Source organism: Enhydra lutris, unplaced genomic scaffold (genome assembly GCF_002288905.1).
Source record: "Enhydra lutris kenyoni isolate GAN:26980312 unplaced genomic scaffold, ASM228890v2 scaffoldscaffold13, whole genome shotgun sequence".
Lineage (NCBI taxonomy): Eukaryota > Metazoa > Chordata > Mammalia > Carnivora > Mustelidae > Enhydra > Enhydra lutris.
The window spans coordinates 34,101,467-34,114,275 of NW_019154097.1; the positions used below are offsets into that span (position 1 = coordinate 34,101,467).

General features: G+C 57.4%; 1 protein-coding gene across 3 annotated transcripts in view; it reads left to right on the forward strand.

The window, feature by feature from the left end:
• Window positions 1-11,831, forward strand: part of LOC111145686 (ubiquitin specific peptidase 20) — a 42,524-nt gene extending 30,693 nt beyond the window's left edge. For 2 of the 3 annotated variants that reach the window (XM_022500788.1, XM_022500790.1), the window contains 9 exons: window positions 4,192-4,225; window positions 4,421-4,466; window positions 5,302-5,482; window positions 5,568-5,694; window positions 6,503-6,672; window positions 6,755-6,836; window positions 7,740-7,848; window positions 8,702-8,810; window positions 9,809-11,831. In XM_022500788.1, coding sequence (XP_022356496.1) covers window positions 4,192-4,225; window positions 4,421-4,466; window positions 5,302-5,482; window positions 5,568-5,694; window positions 6,503-6,672; window positions 6,755-6,836; window positions 7,740-7,848; window positions 8,702-8,810; window positions 9,809-10,416 — 1,466 coding nt within the window. In that variant the 3' untranslated portion in view covers window positions 10,417-11,831. The remainder of the gene's footprint in view (window positions 1-4,191; window positions 4,226-4,420; window positions 4,467-5,301; window positions 5,483-5,567; window positions 5,695-6,502; window positions 6,673-6,754; window positions 6,837-7,739; window positions 7,849-8,701; window positions 8,811-9,808) is intronic. The other variant, XM_022500789.1, reaches the window with a different exon arrangement.
• The last annotated feature ends 978 nt before the right edge of the window (window positions 11,832-12,809 follow it).

Below are 12,809 nucleotides of genomic sequence, written 5' to 3' on the forward strand. Positions count from 1 at the left end.
GCCCCCTATTTTTAATTTTTTGAGGAACCTCCACACTGTGTTCCATGATGGCTGTGCCATTTTTCATTCCCACTAGTAGTGCACACGTTCCCTGTTCTCCACATCCTTGCCAACACCTGTTATCTCATTTTAAAAAAAATCTTTTTGATTATAGCTGTTCTAAAACAGGTGTGGGGTAGTATTTCGTCAGTTTCGATTTGCATTTCCCTGATGATGAGTTACGTTGAGCATCTTTTTATGTACCTGTTGGCCATCTGTTTGTCTTTGGGAAAATGTCTCTCCAGGTCCTCTGCCACTTTTTGAATGGATTATCTGGGGGTTTTTTGTTTATTTTGCTCTTGATTTGAATGAATTCGTTACATATTCTGAACATTAACCCTTTATCTGACACATGGTTTCTCAATATTTTCTCCTGTTCTGTAGGTTGCTGCTTTATTTTGCAAATTGTTTCTTTTGTTTAGAACTTTTTAGCTTGATGTGGTCCCACTGGTTTGTTTTTGGTCTTGTTGCTTTTGGTGTTCTATCCACAACTCCATTGCCAAGACCAATGTCAAAGAGCATTTTCCTATGTTTTCTTCTAGACTAGTATGGTTTTGGGTCTTCTATTTAAGCCTTTAATCCATTTCAGGGTAATGGTTGTGAGTGTGTGAGACAAGGGTCCGGTTTCATTCCTCTGCATGTGAATATCCAGTGTTCTCAACACCGTTTACTGAATGACTCTCTTTTCCCCCCGTTGAATATTCTTGGCTCCCTTGTCAGATAGCGGTTGCCCATAGAGACTCCTGGGTTTACTTCTGGGCTCTCAATTCTGTTCCTTGGTCTGTGTGTCTGTTGCTTTGCCAGTACCATACTGTGCTGATGACTGTCGTTTTGTAGCGTAGTTTGCAGCCGGGAAATGTGATGCCTCCAGCTCTGTTCTTGCTCAGTGTTGTTTTGGCCGTTTGGGATCTTTTGTAGTTCGTATGAATTTTAGGGTTGTTTTCTACTTCTGGGGACAGTGTCACTGGACTTCTGGCAGGGATTACATTGACTCTGTAGATGGCTTTGGGTGGACAGTATTTGTTGTTCTCACCCATGAATGCGGGGTATCTTCTCACTTAATTTGGTCTTTATGTAGGAACAGCTCTGTCCTTGTCCCATCACCGGGACTCCTGATGCCAGATGCATGGTGGTTTTCCCATACCAGGCAGTTACGTGACACCTGCTGGGTACTGAGAATTCAACTCAGTTGTGGTACTGCTACCTGGAGACAGCATTAGATCCCACAGGTCAAGGACTCAGTCCTACAAGACTTCCCCTCCCCAAGAGCCCGTCACAAGTCCCACTTGTCATCTGTGCTTCTGACTGACCGGCTATAGATCAAAGGTTCCAACCCCTCCTTCTTGGGTTGGATAAATTTGCTAGAGCCCTTGCTTACTAGGTGACTGGTTTATTGTAAAAGGCTGTAGCTCAGGAACAGCCAGGTGGAAGAGATGCACAGGGCAGGGAATGTGGGAAGTGGCGTGGAGTTTCCACAACCTCTGAACTCCTACTTTCCCTTGGTCTCCCTGCATCCACCAGCTCCGAAGTTCTCCCAACCCCACGCCATTGGGATTTTATGGAGGCTTCATTGCGTACGCGCGATCAGTTATGAACTCCTCTCTGTAGAACACCAGTGTGGCTGAAAATTCCCAACTTCTAATCATGGCTTGGTCTTTCTGGTGACCAGCCCTGATTCTGGAACCGTCCAGAGTCATCTTGTTATTTATTTTTTTTAAGATTTTATTTATTTATTTATTTTATGTTGGAGGGAGAGAGAGTGAGTACACGTGTGAGCAGGGGGGACAGACAGGGAGAGGAAGAGAATCTCAAGCAGACTCCATGCTAACTAAGCACAGAGCCTGATGCAGGGCTCGATCTCACGACCCTAAGATCATGACCTGAGCCGAAACCAAGAGTCAGAGGCTTAACTGACTGAGCCACCCAGGTGCCCCAGAGTCACCTCATTAGAACAAAAGTTGCCATCATCACCTAGGAAATTCCAAGGGACTTAGGAATCCTGTGGCAGGAAGCAGGGTCAGAGAGCAAATGCCAGAACAAATGATGCTCCCAGTGCTCTTAGTACTTAGGCAAGTACAAGGACTTTAGAAGCTCTGAGCCAGGAACCTTGGGCTGTATTTTCTGTCACGTATTCGTCCTAACAGGTTTTTTTGTGGAATCTCTAGGATTCCTACCTTCTCTTTTCCTATTCGGATTTCTTTTATTTCTTTTTCTTGTCTAATTGCTCTGGGTAAGACTTCTAATACTGGGTTGAGTCGGCGTGGCAAGAGGCAGCACCCTTCTGTTGTGCCCGATTTCAGGGGAAAAACTTCTAGCTTTTCACCATTGAGGATGATATTAGCTGTGGACTTGTCTTAGATGGCCTCTGTTATGTTGAGGTATGTTCCCTCTACACTCAATTTGTTGAGCTCTTACCGTGAAAGGGTGTTGAAATCTGTCAAGTGATTTTTCTGTCTCTGTTGAGAGGATCATTTGATTTTTATCCTTTATTCAATGAATGTAGAGAATCGTGTGTATTGATTTGTGTATGATAAACCATACCTACCTTCCACATTCAAATTCCATTTAAACACGGTGTGTGATCCTTTTAATACAATGTTGAGTTTGGTTTGCTAGAATATTACTGAGAAGTTTTCCGCCTATATTCATCAGGGATATCAGCCGGTAGTTTTCTTCTCTTATCATGTGCTTATCTCACTATGATATCAGAGTGCTGCTGGCCTCCTAAAGTGAGTTTGAGAGTGCCCCCCCCTCAGTTTTTGGGAAATGTTTGAGAAGGATTAGTGTTAATTCTTTTTTAAATGTTTGATAAAATTCACCAGCAAAACCATCTGGTCCTGGACTTTTGTTTATTGGGAGGTTTTATGTTTGTTTGTTTTTTATACTGTTTCCATCTCCTTCCTCAAATTGGTTGATTCAGATCTTTTCTGTCTTCATGATTCAGCCTTGGCAGGTTGTATGTTTCTAGGGATGTCCCCATTTCTTCTAGGCTGTCCGGCTTGTTCGTGTACAGTTCACTCTGTCGTGCCTTTTATGATCCTTTGTGTTTCTGTGGCATCAGTTCCAAGAGTCCTCTTCCATTTACAATTTACTTGTCTTCTCTCTTTCTCTCTCTGCTAACCTAGCTAAAAGTTTTTTCAACTTTATCTTTTCTGAAAATCAACTCTTAGTTTCACTGATTTTTTTTTTCCTGTTCTTTTCTTCATCTCACTTTCATTTATGTCTGCTCTAATTGCTCTTATTTCCTGCCTCCTGCCACGTTGGTGCTGAGTTTGTCTTTCATTTTCTAATTCAGTGAGGTGTAGTCTGGTTGTTCATTTGAGATCTTTTTTCTTAATGTAATTTATTGCTATGAAATTCCCTCTTACAACTGCTTTTGCTGCATCCCGTATATGCTAGTACATTGTGGTTTCATTGTCATTTGTCTTGAGATACTTCCTGAGTTCCCTTTTGATTTTTTTCTTCGACTCGTCGGTTGTTGACGTGTGTGTTGTGAATTTTTTAGTTCTCTTCCTGCTCATTGTTTCTAGTTCTATACCGTTGCGGTTGGAAATACACTCGTCTTCCCAAATTCATTAAGGCTTGCTTTGTGGCCTAGCTCCTGGAGCTGTCCTGGAGAATGTTCTGTGGGCACTTGAGAATGTGTATTCCGGTGCCGTTGGATGGAATATTCTGTATATGTCTGTTAGGTCTTTTTGGCCTGTAGTCATTCAGGTCTAGTTCCCTTACTCATTTTCTGCCTGGATGATCTGCCCAGTGTTGAAAGTAGGGTATTAAAGTGTCAAGTATTATTGTCCTGATGACTCTTTCTCCCTTCAGTTGGGTTAATGTTCTTTTGAAATATCTAGGTGCTGTGGCGTTGGCTGCATATCACCCTTTGCCACTGTACAGTGACCCTCTTTGTCTCTTTGACCGATTTTGATGGAAAATCTGTTGTATGTGATGTCGGTAGACCCACCTCTGCTCTGTTGGTTTCCGTCTGCTGGGAATGTCTCCTTCCATCCCTCTCTCTCAGCCCATGTGCCCTTAGAGCTGAAGCGAGTCTCTTGGCAGGCGGCATATCGGTTTGTGTCTCGTAAGTATAGATTGTTATGTCCACCTCGGCTCCCATGTCCTGTCCCCACTCACCGTTGTCTGCATTTTCTGCCCTAGGTGACAACATGTATAGCTGTGAACGGTGTAAAAAGTAAGTGTGTGTGCTCTGGGATTTCTCCCCAAATTCCCGTTCTGACCCCTGGGTCTGTGTCCCACGTGCTTCCCCGGTTCCTTCAGAGAGTTTGATCCAGATCTCACAGAGGTGACCGTGGGGGGAGGGTGCTCGCTGGGCCCCTCTGTCCCCACACCGGGACACTCAACGCTTCTCCCCGTTCCTCCCTGCCAGGTTGCGGAACGGGGTAAAGTACTGTAAAGTCTTGCGGCTGCCTGAGGTGAGTGGAGAAGCCTCCCGCCTGCTCTCTCTGCTGCTGACTAATGTGCGGTGGCATGGTGGGTCACCCTGTATCCCAGGGAGCCTGAGCTGAGGAGGCCTGGGACAGGGCGGTGTCTGCTGCTTTGTCCGAGAGACCTGCTGGGACCCTCTGTCAGCTCCCTCATGCTCTGCAGGTGTGGGGCAGAGGGTGCCACTTGGAGGAAGGCTGGTGTGTGGGGAGAGACGTGGCCACCACGCTATCTGCGCTGGGGAAGGCCTTTCTGAGGAAGAGGGTCTGCGTGAGCCCTGAGCACAGGGGCTGGCGTCAGCTTTGTAGAGGGAGAGCCGGAAAGGAGCAGGTGGGCAGAGCGTGGAGGCAGGAACGGGCTTGGCCAAACCCAGGAAGTGCCGTGTGGCCAGAGCACAGAGGAGTATGGCCCGGGAGGCAGGTTCTGGAAGCCTGCGTGGAAAAGAACTGTGGTCAGGGTTCTGACAGTCAGCTTCGTGCACGGACCAGCGCCGCCCTCGGGGACTGCCTGTGTCGGCCGCCCGCACTGTCCCCGTGGCCCTGCCGTCTTGTGCGCCTCGGTCAGGGGACAGGCCACGGGCCAACTCGGCTCCCACGTGGAGCTCTTCCGTGTGTCCAGGTGCTCAGTGGGCGGGAGCCCTCAGCCAGCCTGGGCCTCTGGAAGGCTCTTGGCGTTCGGTTTCTTGTGTTCGCCTGGAGGGCGAGCCCTAAGTGGGTCAAACAGTGGCCAGTGGGTGTCCCAGAGCCCGGCCCCAAGCCCCCACCTGGTCACAGGGCCCCAGGCATCCTTGCCCAGAATGACCGCCGCCTCCTCCCTGTCCCCCAGATCCTGTGCATCCACCTGAAGCGCTTTCGGCACGAGGTCATGTACTCGTTCAAAATCAGCAGTCACGTCGCCTTCCCCCTCGAGGGACTTGACCTGCGTCCGTTCCTTGCTAAGGAGTGCAAGTCCCAGATCACAACCTACGACCTCCTCTCGGTCATCTGCCACCATGGCACAGCAGGCAGTGAGTCGGCCCCCCTCCCCTCCCCGCGTCACCCCTGTCCCTGTCCCACGGGGTGTCTGTGACCAGCCTGCCCCTCCCGCCACAGGTGGCCACTACATCGCCTACTGCCAGAACGTGATCAACGGGCAGTGGTACGAATTCGACGACCAGTATGTCACCGAGGTCCACGAGACGGTGGTGCAGAACGCTGAGGCCTACGTGCTCTTCTATCGGTGGGGCCCCTGGCAGCTGTCACAGTGGGGCGGGGTCCGGCTCAAGGACAGATGGGTGGCCCGTGAGCCTGGGATGGCCAGCCCCTGTGCTCTGGGGCTTTACTACGGGTGCCTTTGGGGGGAGGTGGAACCTGGAAGCTTCTAGGCTCCAGGCAGTGAGGGTGTCAGGTTGTAAGAAAGAGCCTTCTGGCCGTGGGGAAAGTGGGGAACCCAAGAAGTTGAGTTTGGGTCTTCCGTGGTGCTCCCATGGAGCGATCGTGGCCAGCACTCGGTCAGATAGGCCAGGCGGCCTCTCCCCAGACAGGCTTTGCCATCCGCTGGCAGGTCAGGTTCAAAAACTCGGCCTGGAGGTAGGCAGGTGGGTCAGGGCCCTACAGGGAAATGTGTCCCCATATCCTGTGGGAATCTGCTCTCCTGCCTGCAGAGGGACAAGCTTCTGCCTCCCTTTGACATTGTCCCCAGGGTCTGGCCAGGTGGGCACTCGGGCCAGGGCAGTGGGGCCTCTGAGAGGCTGCCGGGTTGCTGAGGGGTTCAGGGGGTGGGGAGGGCAGTGGTAGGTGGCTGAGGACACACCCCTGGCAGGGAGCCCAGACACAGCTGCTCCTAATTCCCCTGCCCCACCCCTGTCCACCCCTGCCCCACACCTGCTCCACACCTGCTCCACCCCTGCCCTAACCCTACCCTACCCCTGCTTTGTCCCTGCCCCACCCCTACACCATCCCTGCTCTACCCTTATCCACCCCTGCTCTGCCCACCCTACACCACCCCGGACCGACCCTGCCGCACCCCTGCCCCGGCCCTGCGGCAGGAAGAGCAGCGAGGAGGCTGTGCGGGAACGGCAGCAGGTAGTGTCCCTGGCTGCCATGCGGGAGCCCAGCCTGCTGCGGTTCTACGTGTCTCGGGAATGGCTCAACAAGTTCAACACGTTTGCCGAGCCTGGGCCCATCACCAATCACACGTTCCTCTGCGCCCACGGAGGTGAGGGGGCCTCCTCCAGGATCGGGGTGTGGGGGCGGCCGGCCGAGCCCCCAGCGCTCCCTCCCTGTGCCTTCCTCCACAGGCATCCCGCCCCACAAGTACCACTACATCGACGACCTGGTGGTGATTCTGCCCCAGAACGTGTGGGAGCACCTGTACAACAGGTAGGGCGCTGTCAGTGCGGCGGGGGAGCCCGGGGAGCAGAGGCCACCATGGGCCCACGCTGCCCAGCAGCAGCCGCCAGCCTCCCTTGCGCATGCCCGCAAAGACGACGCTCGAGGGCGCCTGTCAGACCCTGACTGCCGGGAGGGATGGAGACCGACTCCAGCGTGGCCAGCGGGTCCTTCTCACAGAGTCCCCGGTGCACTGGCTCCAGCCGCCCAGCTCAGGTGGCCTGGGCTTCCAGGTTCAAGTCCCTCAGGACCAGAACTGGGGCTCATTGAGGATGCCTGGGCCCGGGTCGCTGTGCAGCTGGGCAGGCAGGATGTGAGCCCCTGAGAGAGTGGTCAGATAGGCCAGGCGGCCTCTCCCCAGACAGGCTTTGCCATCCGCTGGCAGGTCAGGTTCAAAAACTCGGCCTGGAGGTAGGCAGGTGGGTCAGGGCCCTACAGGGAAATGTGTCCCCGTATCCTGTGGGAATCTGCTCTCCTGCCTGCAGAGGGACAAGCTTCTGCCTCCCTTTGACGTTGTCCCCAGGGTCTGGCCAGGTGGGCCGCGGGCCTCAGCAGCCCCTGCTGGGTAGCCAAGAGGGAAAGCAAGATTGTTAGTCCGCCCTTCAGCCTGCAAACATAGCTTTGTAACACGCCCGCCCTGGGGCAGGTGGCGGGTCGGGCTCCGTGGGCCTGTGGCACTCAGGTCCCCTGCCAGTCTGAGGGCGACAGAAAAGTCAACAGGCCATGCACAGGGCACTCAGGGCTGCTCCGTGGCCGGGCCAGGGGGACATCAGGGAGCCTCCTGGGAGGAGGAGGAGAAAGCCGCCAAGTGGAGGGCAGTCCTGGTTCTCTGGCACTCTCCCTTCAGGGTGCGCTCACACTCTTTCTCTCTCTCTGCCCTTCCTCCGGGTGCAGATTCGGGGGTGGCCCCGCCGTGAACCATCTGTACGTGTGCTCCATCTGCCAGGTGGAGATCGAGGCTCTGGCCAAGCGCAGGCGGATCGAGATCGACACCTTCATTAAGGTGCGTGGGGTCGGGGCATTGGGGAGGGACGGGAGCCTCTGTAGGGGACAGGTGGGGAGCTGGGGACTGAGGAGCCCTGCGGGGTTGGGCTCCTCATGGAAGGCCTGTCCCGTGGGAGCACAGAGCACCCAGACACTGAAGGCTTTGCTGGCAGGAGGGTCAGGTTCCGGAGGCTCAGGTCCATCTGCTGGGTGAGCTGCTGAGCCGCCGTGGAAAGGACAGAGCCCTGCCGCTCGGGGCTGGGTGACTGCTGCGGGGGCTGTCCTGTGCGTGAAAGGACAGTTAGCGTCCCTGGCCCCCGCATGCCAGTGACGGCAAAAATCACGTCCACTCATTGGCCGTGTCCCTTGGGGGGCAGATCTCCCCGCTCGTGAGAACCGTGGGGCTGTACAGAGTGACATGGAAAGGTGCATTCAGTGAAAACAAGTGGTGAAATGGCCAGTGGCAGCAGGTGTGCGTGCGTGGCCTGGGGCTGCTGGGAACAGGGTGACTGGGGACCACCGCCCCTCAGGAGTGGAGCGTGGGTAAAAGACAGTAAGGGACTCTGAGCTTTGTGCCCAGGAGAAGACGACATGTCAGGAGAGTTAACGGAACAAGTCAGTGCCTTCCGTTAAATGGTTGGGGGGGGGCTCGGCCTGGGACCTCAGCTGAAGAAATTCAGTGTCCCCTGCAGACGTTGGAGGGTGGGACTGCGGCAGAGGGCTCTCCGAGCTCGTCTGGGAGCCCCCTAGTTTTCTACCTAGAGTGTCCGGGGTTTTCTAAGAGGTGGGGAGGGCAGGAGGACAGGGAGGGTCGGCAGGGTGCTGGGCCCGTGGTGCTGACCCTCCCCTCTGCGGCCCCTCCCTTGGCCCAGCTGAACAAAGCCTTCCAGGCGGAGGAGGCCCCTGGCGTCATCTACTGCATCAGCATGCAGTGGTTCCGGGAGTGGGAGGCCTTTGTCAAGGGCAAGGGCAAGGACAACGGTGAGTGTAGCACGGGCCTGGCCTGCCCCCAGCACAGGTGTTCCCCTGCCCCAGGGCTGTGACGGGGGGGCGGGGGGCGGGGGGGGGGGGGGGGGGGTGGTGCCCAGGGCCGGGCCTTCTTGTTGCGGCAGGACTGGAGTGGTCTTACTTGTCCCTTCCCTCGCATCCCGTCCCCGCTGGTGCTTTTCCCTCCTGCCGGGCACTTTTCTTTGGGGGTTTGCTTGCCCTGAAGAAAGATTTTAGTGGCCAGATGGCTTTAGACTCTTGGGAAAGAAGAACGTGGCTACAGTGTCCTCTGACTGCTCACTTTCCAGAGCTGGAACCGGGCAGCCTCCCAGAACCCTCCACAGGCCCCAGCGAGAAATGGCTGAGCCCAAGCTCTGGCCTGCCCGCGGCCCACCCCCCCACCCTCGAGCCCCACACATGGGCTCCCAGACTAGGGCTTGGGGCCTGGCCGGGCCAGCAGCAGGCCAACATGGGCCTTTCGGGACCTAAGCACCAGCCAGGCCTCAGGGCAGGGGGAGGGGCCTGGGGGCTCCCTGGTGTTGGTGTAGGGCTGGGGCTTTGCTCCGGAGTTGCAACCCGCCCTCGGGCCCCAGCTTTGCCTTCTGCTGGCCCTTCCTGGGGCACTTCCTCCCCGGCCTCTGGAAACAGCTCTCAAGTCACCTGGTTGCCGAGGATGCCGTGTGATTTGGGGAATGGTGCTCAGCGAGGGTCTGAAATCCCAGAAACCCCCTCTGCGGGCTGCTGGGATGCCCCGGGTCCCTTCCCGCTCTCCTGCTTTGGTAGCCGAGCATTCCGTGCCTGGCACCTGCCCCCGTGAGCACATCACCTGGCCCCTGTGGGCCCCGGACAGCCTCTCCCGGGTCATGATGTCGGAGTCACGCTTTGAGAATGGCTTCTGCCTGCGGAGAGGTGGAGGGCCATGGCGGGGGCAGGTGGGTTTCCCGCTGCCGCAGAGCCTCTGAGGCGCTGAGCCTGAGCCGGGTCTGTTCCAGAGCCCCCCGGGCCCATCGACAACAGCAGGATCGCACAGGTCAAAGGAAGCGGCCATATCCAGCTGAAGCAGGGTGAGTCTCGCCGGCTCCAGCCCTGGCGTCCCCGGCCAGCCGGCCTCTCTATGGTCCCTCCTGGCTGTTGGTCACAGTCCCACTTGAAGCCCCCGCCTGTCCTACCCAGGCCCTGTGCGGGCCTCTGCCTGCCCTTTGCGGGCACCCCACACCCCGGGAAATGGGCGGCAGCCAGAGATGCGCCTTCCGGGGTCCTTGGAGAAGTGACATCCCTCGGAGCGTCCCGAGGTTGCTCTGGAACAGCTTTGCGGGGGAGCGCACGGAGCTCCCGGAGTCCCCCTGCCAAGACATGGCCTCTTGGGGCGGGAGTTGGGGTCAGGGGAAGTGAGTGGGTGGCGCAGGCGCAGCCCCGACCGCCTGGCCTCGGGCCTGCAGGAGCTGACTACGGGCAGATTTCAGAGGACACCTGGGTCTACCTGAACAGCCTGTATGGCGGTGGCCCTGAGATCGCCATCCGACAGAGCGTGGCCCAGCTCCAGGACCCAGAGAGCCTACACGGGGAGCAGAAGATTGAAGCCGAGACCCGGGCCGTGTGACCTGCTGGGCCAGCCTGTAAGTCCCCTCCCTCTGCAGAGACCCTCTCCCGTCCCCTGTGTGTTGGAAGAACGCAGCCCTGAATGCACCTTCCGGGAGACTGTTTGGAAAAACCCTCTCGTGAGCCCCGCTGGGCCGAGTGACCCAAGTGTCCCCACAGGCCCCCGCCTTGGCCCTTCTCCCTGCGGAGGGCATGTGTGTGCCCTGAAGAGAGGCTGGCGGCTGGGGAGTCCCAGTGAGCGATGTCGCGGTCAGGAAATACACCTGCTGTGGGCTCTTCAAACAACCAGGGCTCTACGACGTTCCTTAACTTGGGTCTTTGTGTCCACTTGTCACGGCCGTTGTGTCCCCCACCTGCCCTCTTGCTCGTTCAGGCCCAGCTTGGGTCCCTCGAACTCCAAGTCAAGGGCTGTGACCGAGGGACCGCAGGGCAGGAGGAGCTCTAGGTGCTGCGCAGCACCCAGCACGCACAGCGGGAAGCTGGGGCACAGAGAACCGAGCTGGAGCAGCGGGGGGTGCTGGAGCCAGCTCTGCCCTAGGCCCCGCTTTGGCCCGATCCCCCGGTGTCACAGAAAGGCTCCAGAACCCTGGGCTGCTCTCAGCGTTCCTCCTGCAGACTGACGATTCTGGACTCTGTTGCGATGGGGACCCAGGGTGGGGGTTGGATCTGCTGGGCGAGATTGTTTCTGGAAGCAGCTGGTCCCTGGCTCCCCGTGCTGCTGAGCTGGCTCCCCGGACTGGCTGTCGCTCGTCCCCAGCAGGGAACCAGGTGATGAGACAGAAGTGCCCCGCGTCACTGTCCTTTGCTGCGGACGTGGCTTCCCTGGGGCGGGGGGGCTCCCTGTTTCTCACCACACTGTCATGGGGAGCCCGGGGAGCTGTGGCGCCAGGGCAGCTCTCACATCGGCCGTGGAAGCCCATTCTGGATGCTGAAACGGGCCACGCTGGGGCCCTGGGACGAGCGCAAGGGGCCCGGGCTTGCCTCTGGGGACACCCACACCCCTGGACGAAGCAGCTGGGGCGAGATGCCCACCTCGTCGGGACTGGAGGGAAGGGGGGGTGGGGAAGGGGCCTCGGGACCTGGGCCCCCACACACCGTGGCCTTCAGTCTCTAGAAGCAGATGCGGCTGGAATTCCGGCAGAGCCCGGGAAGCTGGCGCGCCGGTAGCTCACTCTGCAGCCCTTCTACCCGGGTCCTCCCCCGCCGAGGCAGCGCGCGATGGCGATCGGAGAACAAGCCGCTCTGGAACCCCCTGACGTTTGCTACAGTCTTGAAAGTTCCTGCTGCGGCCGGCGGGCAACCCCCGCGGTGGGGCTGGGTGGCCAGTCATTGCCCTGCTCGTAAACTTGTCCCCGCCGTCTGCGCGGCCTTGTTGGTGTTCAGAATGTCCTAATAAATACATATGCATCCCCCGCAGCCCTGGCTGTCGTCTGTACCCGCGGCAGGTCACTGTCAGTGGGGGGCCTGCGCTGGGGGTGGGGCGGGGTGGGGAGATGAGCGGCCCGCACCACCGCACACCGGAGAGGGCTTGGCGGGGCTCGGAAACCAGCCAGCCTCTGGAGGCCGCGGGAGCCGACAAGGAAGAGAGGCCGCGAACGCACGTGTGCCGCCTTTTCCTGGAACCAGCCCTGGCCCAGAGAAGTGGGGCCAGCCGTGGGGGTGGGGGGGGTAAGGCCAGCACATCCCATGGGCTGGTCCCGTACTGGCGCCGTGCCTTGGCCACTCGGGATAACCCCTCTGGGCTGGGGTCACCCTCCCCGGGCCGGGCAAGGGCTCCACGGCTGGCGGACAGCGGACATTGGCTCCTTGAATCCCAGCATCGTGGTTGCTGAGGTCCTACCTGGGGAGCTCCCGGCGTTTTATTTTCCCTGTGGTTTTGGTTGGTTTTTGTTTACACTCCTTGGGGTTTGGTGGGGAGAGATGAGTGCGAGGTTTTTGTGTGTTATTTGAAACATGCTTGTGAAATCCCATCAGACGCGAGCGTGAGCTGACGGTGCTCCGCTTCAGGAACGGTTCCCCCCGCTGTGACCATCCCAGGGCCCCGTGAACCCCTGTGGCTCCCTCCCGAGCACAGCGGCCGCCTCGCCCCGCCCCAGAAGTAGCTCCGGCCTGTCCTTCATCCCTCGCTTTTCTTTCTAGCTTTCCCGCATCTGCCGCGCAGCTTTGCTCACACTGGGACGTCGCACACACGGAATTCCGTGGTACGGATTTTGTGATTGGCCTTTCTTGTCTTCCGTGGAAGATGAGAAAGAAGTAGTTCCGTCCGGGGCATTGGCTGATATTGGAGGTTTGGAGACACGGGCTTCTTGTACTGCAGGAAGGTTGGGGAGAAAGAGGGAGGTCCAGTTGGCCTCAAAGTCTTTCCTTCCTATTTTCCCTTGACACATCAGGCTT